This window comes from Barbatula barbatula, assembly GCF_947034865.1.
Source record: "Barbatula barbatula genome assembly, chromosome: 16".
Lineage (NCBI taxonomy): Eukaryota > Metazoa > Chordata > Actinopteri > Cypriniformes > Nemacheilidae > Barbatula > Barbatula barbatula.
In genome coordinates this window covers 21,750,444-21,766,091 of record NC_136779.1, presented here as the reverse complement: position 1 = coordinate 21,766,091, position 15,648 = coordinate 21,750,444, and the positions used below count along the sequence as shown (strand labels likewise).

The window sequence follows — 15,648 nt, the reverse complement described above, 5'->3', positions numbered from 1 at the left end:
CACATGCTGGTCATTTCTGACATTCAGTTAACAACATATTTAAATGATGAACACATGACCGCCCCACACACATGACCGGCCGTGTCCATGACAAAATGCTTAAATTACGCTAAATCCATCCTCACGTTCCTCAACACAGTAAACGAAGGGACACGCTTCACATTTTCCCAGCAACATCTTTTCAGGCGGGGTGAAATATGTCCCTTTGTGACCTCCGCTGTCAGGACATTTATAGAACGGTCACAAATACTTCACATCAACGGTCGGAAATACGGACGGGCGACCCTCCTTCCTCTCCTGTTACAGTCGCTACACTGCTATGGTTTGGGAGGAAAGTTCAAAGAACTAAAAATGCAAATCCACCTAATCCATCACACATAAACAAATAATATTGTGAAGTTTTCCCACAGTAAAGTTCAAGGTCAAATCGGTTGGATCTTAATACAAATCACGCAGACAAAATAACATCCAGCTATTCTATATAGCAAGATTAAGACTTATTTATCAATATATTATATTTATTTTGTAAATCCCTAATTTCATAGAACCAGATTATTTAGCTGTATTTAAGTAATAGAAGAAATTTCATAGAACCAGATTATTTAGCTGTATTTAAATAATAGAAGATTATATAATTTTAAACATTTAAAAAATTATTTCTTTTGTTATCTTGTTTTATTGTGTTAGTTAGATGTATTTTTGAGCTATTATTACTTAATCAAAACACAAATGCAGTTTACGTGGAATGCACAATAAAAGAAACATGATTATTGAAAATGTTTTAAAATGGATTCAGTATTATCAGCATTTACGGATTTGTTTATGTAAAGTATCCTTTGATTTCGGGGTAAAACGGAAGCTGTCAGAAGCTGATATGCACCCAAAAGCCGATAAATGAAATTTCGCTGATCAATATCAACACATGTGTTGAGCTTTTCACCTTAGGAGAGCATTTGAAGTGCAGGCCGGCACGGGAAGAGTTGTGACGTACATGGTGATGCATCTGTACAGGTACAGCGTCCCCACGATGAAGCAAAAACGCCGACCACGATTGACCTGTGGAAGGATTGTTTTCCGGTTGAATACGTCTGAAAATAATCTCACAACTACAAACATCAACATCTACACATCACGGTACGAGACGTGTGTCAACTCACTTGTGTTTCAGGAGACTCCACTGTATAATCCACAGGATCATCAGGATCATTCCGTTGATCTCACAAACAGTGAACGCCCACTCCACTCGCTCAAAAATGTCAAAGAACTTATCAGGGAGCGGCGGAGTTTCCTCCTTAGGAGGCACGCGCTCATGGACCACCGAAATGACGACGGTGGTCATTGCGAAGCAGAATAAAGCGTACACGAGGGCCACCGCCGTCTTCCCCCACTCGGCGGGGAACAGAGGAGAAGTGGCTTCAGGTATGGTGATCTTCACCAGCTCTTTATGGAGGCCGTTCACCGCACCGTTCCTCAGAACCTTGCCGGTGTTCCCGTCGTGACTAAAGACCACGTGCCCGTTGGCGTGTCCGTTCTTGTGCGCGCCGATGTGATGTTCCATCTTGAGCGTCTCCATCTTTTCCAGGAGGTGCCTGCCGCCGTCCGACGTGACCCTGGAAAGCGGGAGTCTCTGGAAATCATCCGCGGTGAGATTTAACAAAGCCGCTCCGTCACAGTTCCTCAAAGGTTCCGCGTATTCCTGCAAGCCCTGATCCGTCAGCCAGACGGAGACCGTCTCCTCCGACCACAGCACAACTTTATTCATACCAGCCCTGGAGCTCGCAGAAGAGAAGTGGAACATCAGATACGGACGCTTTCTCCTGCACTCATCATCATGAGACGTGCGGACGGTAGCTGCCTTACAAACGCCTCACGCGCATCTGTTCTGTAAAGAAGAAACAGAGAAACTCAATTCTGGGCTGTTCAGGCATCACAGGACATACGAAACGAGTCAAAGCTTGTTGCGTGAAGTAAATCATCGTTGTAGTCTTCGGTTTCTCGCCTTCATACTTTTCTTCTTAAACGATTTTAGGTTGAATTGAAACACAAGTGAGAGACATTCTCTCAGAAACGAGCATCCCGCGAGCTGTTCAGCACAGAGTTCGAAAGAGCATGTAACTGTACTTACAACCTTCATTTTCCTCCAGAGCAGGATTTACATTCACCGCAGGAGCGCCACCTTTACTCCTGCGGTATTCTCTGACGGACAGACACTGAGTTGAGGAGCAAACACATCAGCCGAACGCAGGAATTCCAGGAGCTCTCTGTGTGTTTCTGAGGGTGTGGCTGAACTGTTTGCATTACTACAGCAGGGGGAAGGGAATCCATCCTTCACATACAACATCTGGCTTGTGTTAGTGAGGATCCAGGCCAGTTTCTGACTCCACGAAGAAATCTTTCTTCATCAGAACTTGTTCCAAAACAATATCAAGGACGATTTAGTTGAACAAACTGTGTTCAATTACATTGTATTTAAATATCACAAATGAGAGGTTTATGCGGATGAACATGCTTGACTGTTCAGCAGGTCAGAAGAAGAGCCCACCCACCCTGAGAGGAAAAGTTTATGCACCTTTATGTCTCAGGAGATTGGATAGTTTTCAGTTGTGTTTCGTTGAAATATCAACTTAATCTCAAATGTGTTTTCCGTAAAACAAAAGGGACTGTAAATGTTAAACACATTTTTACAAGTGCACTCTAAAAAAAAGGTTAACATCTGAACATCTGAAAAGGTTCTTTGGCAAAAAAAGGTTCTTCATATTATGAAAAAGGTAGGAAAGTGATGGTTCTTTAAAGAACATTTGACCGACTGAAAAAACGAACCTTTTCAGCACCAGGTGTAAATGACTATAGATTGTAGAGGTCAAATAATCTGGATTCGTTCATATTGAGATCTCCTCTGGAACTCTGACGTTTGTGATATTTCTGACTCTTTTTTTCTCTGGACACATATCATAAGGATGACACAGATGAGACTTAACTCAAAGTTTCCATTTGCTCTCCACGTGACAAATGAAGACATCTTTTGGTTGGGCTCCCACACAGTTCTGTCCTCTTTATCGAGTCAGTAGAAAAGCGACGCTTGCCTGAGTCATAACTTTTAATTATAAATGATATAATGACTATGATAACGACAGGACTGCATTAGCTGGACATGCATGTAGAGCTCAGGATCTGACATGAAGTCTAATCCACCCGCCCACAGCGCCTGACTGGCACGGAAAGAAATCAACCACAGTTTGATTATCCAAATGGGTAAGTCTGTTGAATACTAATATTCTTAACTATATCAGTGTTTCTAGCATAAAATACGAGTAGGCTAATATCAGAAAAAAAAAGATAAATGTCCAACAAACAAGTCAACATTGTAATAAACCCCGATCACCAGATGTAACATTTAACACCGCTCACATGCATTAACCTTCTTTGAAGAATTCATAGAATGTGTTTCCAGGAGTGCGGTCAAGGATGCAGAAATGTGCACAGGCAGTTGTGGGAAGGTCTGTGTTTCATCGACTACAATGGCAAGGATTTTCCTTCCTGTCATCGACTGCAAACAAACTCTTCACAAGAGTCCATTTGCGCTCATAAAGCTCTCGTCTGGTGTCATAATAGGGCTACTGCTCCCAAAAATGAAACATTCTGTCATCAACTACTCGCTTTCTAGTTGTTCCAAACTTTAACACAGAGAAAGATATTTGGAAGAATGCTTAAAACCAAACAGTTCTTCGACCCTATTGACTCGCTTAGTAGGAACATGACAATGGTAGTCAAAAGTTTCCCAGAACTGTTTGCTGTCCTACATTATTCAAAATATTTTATTTTGTGTTCAACAGAACAAAACAAATGATAAAGTCATTTCTCCTACTACGCGAGTCAATCTGTCTGGTTATAAGCATTCTTCCAAATATCTTCCTCTGTGTTCATCACAACAAAGACATTTATACGGATTTGGAACAACTAGGAGGTGAGTAAATGATGACCAAATTGTTATTGTTGGGTGAACTTTTCCTTCAGTGTACAGTGTAAATTAACAGTGTAAATACCAGGCAGTCAGGGATTATAAAACATTTCTGTAAAATTAGCAGACGGTTAAAAACTTCTGAAAGTAATCAAATAGTGGATCTACCTTCAAGAGCTACAGTGAGATGACATCTCTGAACATCACACATCAGGACATTTACTGTAAAGACCATTTCCTACGGGTTTTAATGGTAAATGCCTGATGCTTTATAATGGAAGATGTAACTGAAACCATTACAATTTCTATAGCTTTTGATGCTGAAAATTGGACCACGCAGGTGATTGTGAGATGACGTCGATTTTTTTCCCCAATATCAGCAAACACAAACTCTAACACTAGTCATTAAACTCTTTAATCTATAGGTTTTGAGATGTAGACAATGACAAACTCAAAGCATATTTACATGCAGAGGTAAAAACCCGAAGCTCTTGATTCCGGGTGGTTTCAGGCCGTTGCGAATGGCACGTGTACAGTCTCAGAGATGTGAAACTGTGAAGATAACCAGACCGAGAATGACAGTTAATGTCAAACACCAGGGGTAACCGACGACTAATGGATTAAGAAGAACTCAAGCCCACCTGCTTAAAGCCACGATAAATGATGTACATGTAGATGCCACACAGAGTACTAGCAAGGACTGCAAACAAGCAACATGGAAATACATCTCCCATCATGTCATTTTAAGAAGTTAGCAACAAATATATCAGTTATAGACTTTAAGTGGACACACATACATAACAAATGTCAATGGTGTGTTTATTTCTCAGTGAGAGAAATGGAAAATCTGATGACATGAATTGCGTTGATGGGTCCAGCGTGTCACCTGCTCAAAGTCGTAATGTGTCATGTGCTTCTTAACAACATTAACTGAAACAGAAGTAAAGCTATACATTAACAAAATTTTAATTCAGAGAATAACTGCCGGGTTTGTCATTGATAATCTATAAAACAACACGCATTAACGTGCGTTCATGACAATTTGTGACTTCTAGTACAAATGACAGATATTCCTTTTAAATATTCCCAACATGAACGAGCTACACATCCAAACGTCCTATTTATATTCACACTTACCTCTTTCCCATTCAAAAACCACCAGCGACGTGCTCTCATTGCAACTCCAAACATAAAATGCTGATTCCCCTTCTAGCATCGAAACTTTTTCAGTATTCGGCCCCTCCCATCTCCTCGCTCACACGCAGCGGACACAGAAGAGACCTTCTGTAACACAACCCACCCCACCCCTGGCTTCCTCTCGTGTCGTTCCGAAGTGGCAGAAATTGCAGACTCGTAAGAATAACAGTTAAGTTATCAGAACCCTGAAGGAAATGAAGAAAGTGTAGAAATTCTCTTCTGCACACTTATCGGCTGTTGCTTCGCACATCACGGGACAATTCAACCAAATATGAAGAAATTCACAAGACGCACAATTTATATTTGTAACTGAAACTTATTATGTAACCGTTCTAACACTTATGAGACCATGTCTTGTGTCACCTTGGGTAAGGAAGGAAGTTGTTCGACTCGGTTATCTTGTTGCTCGGTTACAAAATAAAAAATACAGGATGAGCAATAAATAAAATCTAGACTTCTGGTCTTACTTGTAACTTTATCGACGGCTGAAGAACTTTAAATACATTTCACTCTCATAAGATGACATTAAAAAGGAAACTTGTTTTGTGTATAAAGTGTATTTGACATGATTTTGAAACAAATGGGGTATTAACAAACAGAAGGTTTGACACTCAACTCAAGTCACCTCCCAAACTCTCACCCAGATCACATGTCACTTACTTTCAGTAGTTTCGTCTAGATTTACACAAGAAACATTGCATCAGAAACCTTTTGAATGGGCTACTGATTGGAACACGATGCTAAAGGACGAAAATATTTTTGTGGTGATAACCGCAGCGGCGACGACAAGAAAGGAAGAAAATGAAATAAAAGTCAAGATCACATTTCAGCTTAAAATAGCTAACCAGGTTTTAGTGCTTCAATCCAGTCTTAACAGCCCATGCCATGAAAATAAAAGGACGTGAATAATGAGTTCAAGGCTTTTAAAAGCGCTCGGATGGGTTTTACAATGAAACTGAGCATTTACTCTCTCAGGACACCTTTGATTGTTCGAGCCTAAATTGATTCTTAGAAAGTGCAAAAGGACAAACCACTGGAGTCCCGATGGAGCTTTTACTTCAAACACACAGCAGTCAAAACTGGTGGTCAGAGCGTTGGGCTTGTGATCAGAAGGTTGCCGGTTCTAATCTCAGTGTCAGCAGGTCATGACTGAAGTGCCCTTGAGCAAGACACCTTACCCCTGATTGCTCTGCAGTAATGTGCCACTGTAAAACACTACTTGTAAGTCGCTTTGGATAAAAGCGTCTGCCAAATGAATAAATGTAATCAATGAGCTTCACATTTCAAATAAAATGCTGGAATATTATTATTATTCATGAGCTCAGAGATGGACTTTCCTGACATCTCCATAAAATCAGAGTGGCCTGTGGTGAAGCGGAAACTAAACGTGTTTCCATTATAAACCACTTATACGAGTTATTGATGACCCCCCCATCTCCCTAGCGTCTATAAACATGAACATTTGTCAACAACAAACTCTATTATTAAAAAGCAGAGCTGAGAATCACAGAAATATTTGAAGAAATATCAAAATATTATCTTTTTAAGTCATATTACACAACTCTGCGATTTTAAAACGCACAAAAAAGGGGATGTGAAATGTCACCTAAGAAACTCGGGGTCAGAATAAGACGGGCAGTAATGTCGAAGACGAGAAATCACATGCCACAATAGATCCATTGATACTGTGAATCAGCTTCTGTCCTCCACAAACCTCCTCAACACACACATTCCATAAGCCCAAACTTCATTAACATAACACGCACGACACGAGTTCCAGCCGGAGAACACCACGGCCTGAAAACGCACCCCGATCGTTTCAACAAACCACCTTCGCATACGCAAAATGCTTTAAAGGAACATGAAACAGAGCAGCAGATGTGTCAGACGTGCATCACGTCCATGCGTTCTATAAAGCACGATGCGTCTGTGTTTCTGTTTGCCGTTGGTGCCTCGGCTTCTATCAAATAAAACGATTTACGGGGGTAACGACAGCGTTTATCAGGTTACATGCCTCTTAAGTCTAATCTTATAGAGCTCCAGAGAGATTTTCCACTGTCCTGCCTTCACAGTGCTGCTGGTGTGCGGTTTCAACACTAGATCTCATTCACTCGATAGTGCTCTTCAGGGAGACCCAGGGTCTATCCTGTCCAAACGCTGTCTGCTTCCAGAACTATGACTTAATCACAGTAAGGACATATAGTTCAATGGCATACATTACTTCAGGTGATCTTTTGTCCTGTGTTAAAATATCGCTGCACATTTGGCTGGGATACAAGAACAAGTGCTCCATTCAAAGGTTACTTCCCTTGAAAAGTGTCAACATTCACATGTTGATCTGTCTATTTCGGCATCCTCGCCAAGCCTGACATGCCAACGTGATTTCACCTTTCAATTCTATTCAGACCCATAAATGTCACATCTTTTCAACATTTGAAAATCTACTTGAAGTATACCAATGGTTTTTACACTATTCTTGATGTCCTCGCTGGTTACACACAACAGTAGTCGTGAACAGATAAAGTCTTAAACTCGTGACTTGAATGAACTGGTCATCATCTCTAAATTGAAATATTGGTCTGCATCATTCAGATTGAGAGCAGCATCTTGACTTAGTCTTTCTTTATTTACGTGCAACTTGGAACAAGCACCATTAAATTCAGGAGGATGCCTGGTTTTTGTCTCCAACACTTTGACATGTTTAACTTTTTTTTGAAGGGCAAGCACTGAAAACGAGGAATGAACAAAAAAACATTTACATTTGTTTACATAAACAAGGTCAAACAGTACTGATCGGACACAGAAGAATACTTTTACACGATACAAAACAGACATGTTGGTTTTCAGTCCCCCAAAACGCTGCTGTCGTGTAAATGAACAGCCAAAATGCATCAAGGGGTTTTTGTAAACGGCCTCTCATAATTTAGAGAAACTATGAAGAAAGAGAAAGATCAATCCCAGAAGTTACCAAAGCTACAGTGAAACAAAAGAAACTTTTATGACTTTATTTTTACTGCATAGAAATAAGCGCAAGGGATTTTATGTCTGGAGCGTTTCCTGCGAACATGTAGTGTAACTCAAGAAAATAAAAGAGCATTTCCAGACCAGTCTTATAAATGCTCCACCCATCTGCTGGGAAAGGCAGAGACAAACTGCCCCAATGTTGATACGCTGGGCTTAAGATTCCAGCTTCAAATATTTCTCCTGAAGAAAGACAGACATGATTAGTAGTGAAAGCCAAATTTTTAATGGGATAGTTCGTCAAAAAAACGTAAATGTCTTCGTTCTGCTCAACGCAAAGGAAGATATTTGGAAGAACGTCAGTGACTAAACAAATCTCTGTTTACTCACAGACACATCAGGATCTAAATATGGCTTCATGTGCAAATTGTAAATCTGTACCCAAGTTCAATGCACGAAAGTGAGTCAGCACACAGCAAGCGGGAGCCTGCAACACAAAACATCGTATTATTTGTCTGGAACTGTCAAGAGACACGCCCGTGTATTACTTTCCACAGGAAAACACTATATCGGGAGCATGTGTGTCTACACATAATACACGTCTCATATTTTCCATAAACAACCAGAAGCTCTTGGATATACAAGTGTCAATAACCACAGCAGCACGCACAGTGTGAAGAGACACATCTCCTGTCGGCCTTATAAATGTAGAATGTTTATTTGCCCAAATAAATCTGGCACGTATGCCTGTTCGCGGGTCATTGAGAAAGCTTCAACATGTCATGTTAAATGAAGATCTGTGATGGGAAAGCCGAAGCCCTGCCGCAGAAACGTTTGGACACATGCAAAACCCAGAGATCTAATAAATGTCTCCGGCATAATCCCAATTACATTAGTCATTAGAGACGCGCCAGCATCCAAACATGCAGACAAACGCTCCATTGTGTCTTTTCCCTCCCTGGACTAAGAATAACGTTTCTCATACATCCCATTTCTGGAAGCATACAAGATTTAAGTCGTGTTACTGTAACGCTGAATCAATCATATGCTCTTTAGTAGCAGGTTTTTGTTGTGACAACTTGCCCCAGTATAAATACAAGTGGTTAAATGAACATTTTACAGGGCAACACAAGTTCAACCGTGTTTACTCTTACCAAGACTTCGTGATATCTATTAAAAATGTACCTTTAAAGATAAACCGGCCTAAAGAAATATTAACTCGTACAACAATGTGACAACCAGCCAAATCATTCATTCATTGCAAATATTTAACCAACCGGCTTTGCTGATCACACGTCAACCGCCACATGTGCAGTTAGACGAGGCCTGTGGTCTCGGCTCATCTTAATGGTCCTCCCTGTATCTCTGAGAGCATCAAAGGACCATTTTGAGCATCGGTGCTAGAGGCAACACGCGACGAGCAATCGCAATACACAGTTTCGCAATCACGGTTTGGTCCGACCACAGACCGCACGAGATAAACATTTCCACCTGATGCATGCACGAGCATCACAGTCCTGAAAACCGCAGCAGCACATTATACTGCAGCATCACCTACAGCATGAATGACTGTAAACATTTAGATCGAGAGTCGAAATGTCACATCCGCCGGAAAAACAGGTGATTGTTACATTCTCGCGTGCGCGACGAATACGGTGTCGATAAAGTTCCTTGTTGTGCGTAAAAACCTACCTGATCGACCGAGATCAAACCCGCCGCGGTTCACGTCGGATGCGCGTTTACTGAAGCAGTTACGGTCGTTTCCGTGGACATCCATTGAAGCCGCGTGGAGCGCTTTGGCTCGCTGCTCTGCTGTGTGAACGGCGCCGCCATGTTGGACAGGGCTAAACCAGCCCATTAATACATGTCTGTGCAATTTCTTGTGACTAGAAAAGCTTCCACCATAGGATAAATAGGAAACTGGGTACAGCACGTTTTTGTTCTCCACGTAGACCATAAGTAAACTGGTTAAGAAATGTAAACGCTATTTTGCTTTTCACAAAGCCCTACCGTTCACTTGTGTGTGTTTATATGACAGCCTGCCCTTTCCGATATGGCGGCGAGGCTGCCATACGGTTCAGCACTAATATGTCGACTTAATTTCGTTATAAAAACACACCGCGGTTTGTCTTCTGGCGCCGTATTCACTGTACTTTCCACGCGCGCTGATTTTAGGATATATTTGACTCGTTCTTATGAAATAATCATTGTAAAAAACTATAATAACGTGTCGTTCATTTTTTCTTTTAGTGTATATGGTACAAAACAAGGATCGCGACGGTCTCGGTGGAGCACTAAGCCGTGATCATTCTCTTGATCATCAATGAAGTCGCTTTGCAAAACAAAATTATTAAATAAATACATATTTCAAAACATATGAAACATTGGTTGACATACTATATACGTTTTGCTCAACGTTATGCTTGTATGTGGCATTTCAGACATTTCACAAACAAATCAAGTACAGACTCGTTTGTGGTCATTTGCGCCGCCCACAGGTAAAAAAGTAGAAGCTCCACTGACAAAGATTAAATTGTACAAAAGTGCATTTGATACTACGATTATCATGAGCTGCTAAGATCATTTGAACCAAATACATTACCGTTATCGTATATTTTTTATCTTTAAATAAGTGGCGCATATATAGGTTCGAATTTAGTTTTGATTTAGTTTAGTTCTGAGGTTTGAGAGTTTAACACTGCAAGCGTATCATGATATTACTATAAGCATCTATATTCATGCCTAACCATAAGCACACATATAAGCATATACATGCACGCCTAAACATTAACACATATAAATCCGCTAAAATACAGTGTGAGCTTGTATTTTGCCGACCAGAGACTTTTATTTTGAAATCACGGTGTTCGCGTTACTGTAGTTAGATAGACTTGTTTTCATGTCACATGTATTGAAGGAAGAAACATGGCTTTTCAGTGTCAAAGGGACAGTTATATGCAGGAGGTTTGTATACATGTCCTAGTTTATATTTCAGTGTTTGTTTTATACCAGCGCAATGCTTTATGGGTTTTATTTGAATGAATAAACGCACGCACGCACGCACGCACAGTTGACTCAAGGAAGTCTCCATAGACGGCAATTACAGTTATAGTATTCATATATTCATATTAGTTCGTTGGTTTATATTTATAAAGATATATTTGTTATATATCATTTCAGTGTATGACAAGTGTTTTGTGTTTATTCTGAAATCATTTTATTTATTGAATGATTATTTTCGCTTTGTTTTCATTACACAGTAGTGTTAGTTATTTCTTATACATTTAGCATTTCGAGCTACTTCTTGCATCAACGCTACATTATAAATGTTATGAATGGGTTAAAGACGTTATAAGATGTCCCCATCAAAAGACATTTACAAAAGTGATTTTAAGTCCATAGAAAGCACGTTAAATGTAAGTAAATGTCCGTTGTATGGTTTCAACGACGTTTTGGGAGAATAAAACGTCACAATTTGGTTGAAATAATGTCTAATACATTGTCATTCAGTGCAACACTAATTTGTACAAAGTCTAACAAGATGCAAATTTTGACCTGTACAAATGAAAATATATAAAATAATTATATAACGTTTTATTGTGCTTTATGTGAGTAAAAATGTCTTATTGACAAAATTCTGCAAATTTCGAAAAATGACAACTAATTAGATTTTGGTGTGAAAGACAAAAATATTTTAATATGTAATAAATAGATTTTTGTTGTAAATATGCCTGACAAATCAGGGAAAAATTTACGATTTTATTTTTTGCTCAGAAAAACAAAAATGCAATTAAATTGAACTTTTTTTGAACAACAATTGAAAGCAGTATTACACTTATTGTTTTTTATGCTTAAAACTTTTTTGGTCTTTGACCCGTATATAATATTTGTTTCAAGGGACGATTCAGCTGTGTGATATTGCTATTTTTATTTCCCTGATTAATTCTGACTGTGCGGTCATGTATGTATTTGACTTTAAAAAGAAGTCAAATAAATATCAGTAGTTAACGTAAAATAAAACAATTCATTTAAATATCTGCTTCACAAAAAATGGACGTGAAAATTTTTGTAGTTTTAGCACTGAAAAGTCTTAATCCTAAAATGATCTTGTTTGAAATGTTGGTTTTCATGTTAGAATATTGTTCATTTTGTTATTATCTACCCTCTTACAGTTTGACACGTCTGTTGAGTCATGTGAGCCCGTGGAGATAAAGCTTGAAAACAACGGTAAGAAAGAGAAAGTGAAGGGGTTTAATGTGAAGCTGAAGGACACTATTCTGTTTCCAGAGGGCGGAGGGCAGGTGAGTATCATGCAACAACAACCTTTCGACAGATCATGCACATATTTATTCGTGTTGTATTCTCTTTCACGGCCAGCCTGATGACCTCGGGACGATCGCGGGCGTCCCTGTCCTACGTGTGATGAGGCAAGGTCCTGAAGCTGTGCATTTCATCACATTGGCTCTGGAGGAGGGTCAAGAGGTCCACATCAAGCTCGACTGGGAGAGACGCTTCGACCACATGCAGCAGCATACCGGTGAGCGAGGAACGGACAGATTATGTTGTCAGTTTCTTATAGGAAAAGGTTCCTCTGTCCTTTGATGATTTACTCATCATCACCAAACCTGTGTTATTTTAGTTTTTGAATCAGGTGGTGATCTAATATCTCAATATGCTACTTGTCATTTGAGAGAGCTTTGTGTGAGAACTCGAAAATATTATTACTGTTGAGAAAATGATGATAGAACCATTTGTTGAAAGTACATCACAACTGATTTCTTTGTGCATTATTGTGTTTCAAAGGACAACACTTGATCACGGCATTAGCAGACAAAATGTTCGGATACAAAACCACCTCTTGGTAAGAGCGTCAGAACTTTTCAGATTTAGACCGAGACGTTGAGATGTGAATCAGTCCTGCTGGTTGTGAATTGATGCAGGGAGCTGGGTCGGCAGCGGAGCTCTATCGAGCTGGACACGGCAGCGGTGAAGCCCGCAGAGATGGAGGCTCTGGAGGCCGCTGTAAATGAGAAGATCCGAGCTCACGTTCCTGTCGTGGTCCATCTCCTGTCCACCGATGACCCTGCTGTGGAGAAGGCAAGCGCGCACCAAACAGCAGTCATTTCGGATCAGTTAGATTAGAAGTCGCAATGCTCATGTGGCTGGTTTTAAACAACAATGTTGTTGGCACAGGTGAGAAGTCGTGGACTTCCTGAAGATCACGCCGGACCCATCCGAGTCATTGACGTTGAGGGTGTAGATGCCAACATGTGCTGTGGGACGCACGTTTCTAATCTCGGTCACCTACAGGTCAGCAGGTCACCTCAAGGTCAGTTCAACTTCCGGGTCACGTGAACTCGCTGTGTCATTCAGACCAGTGTCTCTGTGTTTACGTGCTCCACAGGTTATAAAGATTCTGGGGACAGAGAAAGGCAAGAAAAACAAAACCAACCTGATGTTTATAGTGGGTAACCGTGTGTTGAAATACGCGGAGAGGAGTTACAGCATTGAGAAGGCGCTGACAGGCCTCCTCAAGTGAGTTCACATCCTCATCTGCTCATCTCCGGCTCTCCTCCAGCATACGCTAATGTTAACGTGTCGTGTGTTAGAACAGGGGCAGATGAACACGTCGACGCTGTGGACAAACTACAGAAGACAGTCAAGCGTCTTCAGAAGGTAAAACTGGCGAGAGAAATGTGGAGAGGCTCTTCAGTGGCAGAGGATAAAAGGCTTCCTTCAACGTGTTTCTCTTTCAGAGTCATCTCACAGTCGTGAGGGAAATGGCTGTTCTGATAGCGCAGAACTTCAATAACAAACCAGACAGAGGACACTTCTTCAGCTTACACAAGTGTGTCACTACAGCTTTCAATTGACAGTCTCATAAACAAAATGTTATCTAGAGTCCACATAAGCTTAAAATAGTTTTGGTTTGACCTAAACAAGAAAAGTCTGTCAATTGACTCTTTTGTAATATCTTTACAGCAAAGACGGTGATAATGAGTTCATGAACATCATCGCAAACGAAATCGGATTTCAGGTAAACTGCGTTTGGATGTTTGTGGAGCAGAATTTACATCCTGACGTCATCATCAGATCTTCGAGCTAGACCTGTGAATGCATACAAACGACAATTTCTGAACCGCTCCTTGGTGCAGTTTTCTTAGATTCCTCAAGAAGCATGCTGTGCATCTCTTTATGGTCGCATGTTTTGTGCTGTATTTTGCAGGACACTGTGATCTTTCTGACCGTAGGAGAGGAAAAGGGCGCAGGGCTGTTCCTCCTCGCAGGGCCCGAGAACATCGTGGCTGAACTGGGACCTCAGTAAGATACACGTCGATTTATAGATCTAACCTTAGTCTCATGTAGAGATCGCCTGGGTAAAGTCTTCTCCAAACTGGACTTATTCTCCAAACTTTACATATACTATATCCTGGTAAATGCTCTTGCGGGTATGGCTCTTTTAAAACAGATGTTTGTGTGCTGATGTATGAAAATTGTAAAAAGCGCTATATAAATAAAGCTTGACTTGACTTGATGTACAGGGTGTCTGAGCTGCTGCAGGGTAAAGGTGCTGGAAAAGCAGGACGTTACCAGGGTAAATCCAACAGTCTGGTGAAGAGAGCGGAAGCCGAAGCTTTACTGCAGGAGCACAGCTGCAAACTCGCCACGGTAGAGGTGTGAACCAGCCTTGAGCTCACCGCGGTACAGGTGTAAACCAGCGGTATACTCGCTGTGGTAGAGGAGTTTCGTTGGCACACAGTGACACTTTCAGATCAACAGATGATTCAGATTCACTTGGGAATCAAGTGATTTGACTCCTGACATCTACAGTGATTGCTGTAATCACAGAATCTGATTCTTTTTCAAAATGTGTGTACTATTGTATATAAAACATCATTTTAGTTTGGTGTGAAATAAATGGCAGGTCCCTTAATGATGAAGTTTTGTGTTTTTGCTCTGATATTTTAAATTAGCTATTATTTTTAGATTTATAGTTTTATGTTAATGATTCCTAATGATTTAGGAATACAGATACTTTATGTTAAAATGATAAAGGAAGAGTTTTCTATCTAAATATGATAATACTTTCATTAATAGTTGCCCTCATTTGTTTCTCAAAAAACCTGATAATCAAAGTTTTGCTGAATTTTCAAGCCGCCGTTTTGGGGAATAAAAGTGGACAGTGTTTTCTACAATGCCAAGCTCTAAACAGGACAAAAAACATTGTAAATGTGTCATATTGCAAGACCGCTGAAGTCAAAGCTTTGTGTGTGGAACAGGCCGAAATGTAACTTTGCAAAAATCTGTGAAACATATTTTGCATTAAAAGTCATACAGGGTTTGAAACATTGTTAAGATTTGTTACAGGAACTGTTCCACAGGATAGAGTTTTAAACCCAATCTAGAGTCGTAGCAGGTTGTTTAAAGTTTATCGTGAAATGGAATAAATTGAAGCTATTAAAACAATCTTCTAATGCATATAGATTATAGAGGACATGGATTGTGTTTTTAATGTGCGACAGAAAACAACA

General features: G+C 40.3%; 2 protein-coding genes and 1 long non-coding RNA gene across 8 annotated transcripts in view; 1 reads left to right on the top strand and 2 right to left on the bottom strand.

Annotated features, from left to right (window-relative positions):
• Window positions 1–5,140, bottom strand: part of sgms1b (sphingomyelin synthase 1b) — a gene marked incomplete at its 3' end in the record, with an annotated part of 9,120 nt that extends 3,980 nt beyond the window's left edge. The window contains 5 exon segments of the mRNA XM_079477302.1: window positions 941–966; window positions 969–1,046; window positions 1,049–1,056; window positions 1,158–1,882; window positions 5,096–5,140. Of these exon segments, the coding sequence (XP_079333428.1) occupies window positions 941–966; window positions 969–1,046; window positions 1,049–1,056; window positions 1,158–1,798 (753 nt within the window). The 5' untranslated portion in view covers window positions 1,799–1,882; window positions 5,096–5,140.
• A 2,238-nt stretch (window positions 5,141–7,378) lies between these two features.
• Window positions 7,379–10,238, bottom strand: LOC306905944. The gene is made up of 3 exons (XR_013787789.1): window positions 9,809–10,238; window positions 8,507–8,603; window positions 7,379–8,359 (listed from the first exon to the last, which is right to left on the bottom strand). It is a non-coding gene; the product is annotated as an uncharacterized lncRNA (long non-coding RNA).
• On the top strand, window positions 9,621–15,603 carry aarsd1 (alanyl-tRNA synthetase domain containing 1). 6 transcript variants are annotated; one of them, XM_079476936.1, is made up of 12 exons: window positions 9,621–9,736; window positions 12,289–12,417; window positions 12,494–12,653; window positions 12,920–12,977; window positions 13,057–13,213; window positions 13,310–13,426; window positions 13,521–13,651; window positions 13,726–13,792; window positions 13,873–13,964; window positions 14,099–14,153; window positions 14,343–14,437; window positions 14,659–15,460. In XM_079476936.1, exons 1-12 carry the CDS (start codon window positions 9,713–9,715, stop codon window positions 14,795–14,797), a joined length of 1,224 nt encoding a protein of 407 aa, XP_079333062.1. In that variant the 5' UTR covers window positions 9,621–9,712; the 3' UTR covers window positions 14,798–15,460. The 6 variants fall into 6 exon arrangements, 5 of the variants coding, with proteins under 5 accessions (XP_079333062.1, XP_079333061.1, XP_079333064.1 ...); XM_079476935.1 differs by lacking the exon at window positions 9,621–9,736 and adding an exon at window positions 10,479–11,080 and having other exon boundaries at window positions 14,659–15,603; XR_013787788.1 differs by lacking the exon at window positions 9,621–9,736 and adding an exon at window positions 10,971–11,080 and having other exon boundaries at window positions 14,099–14,226; window positions 14,659–15,048.
• Window positions 15,604–15,648: the final 45 nt, after the last annotated feature.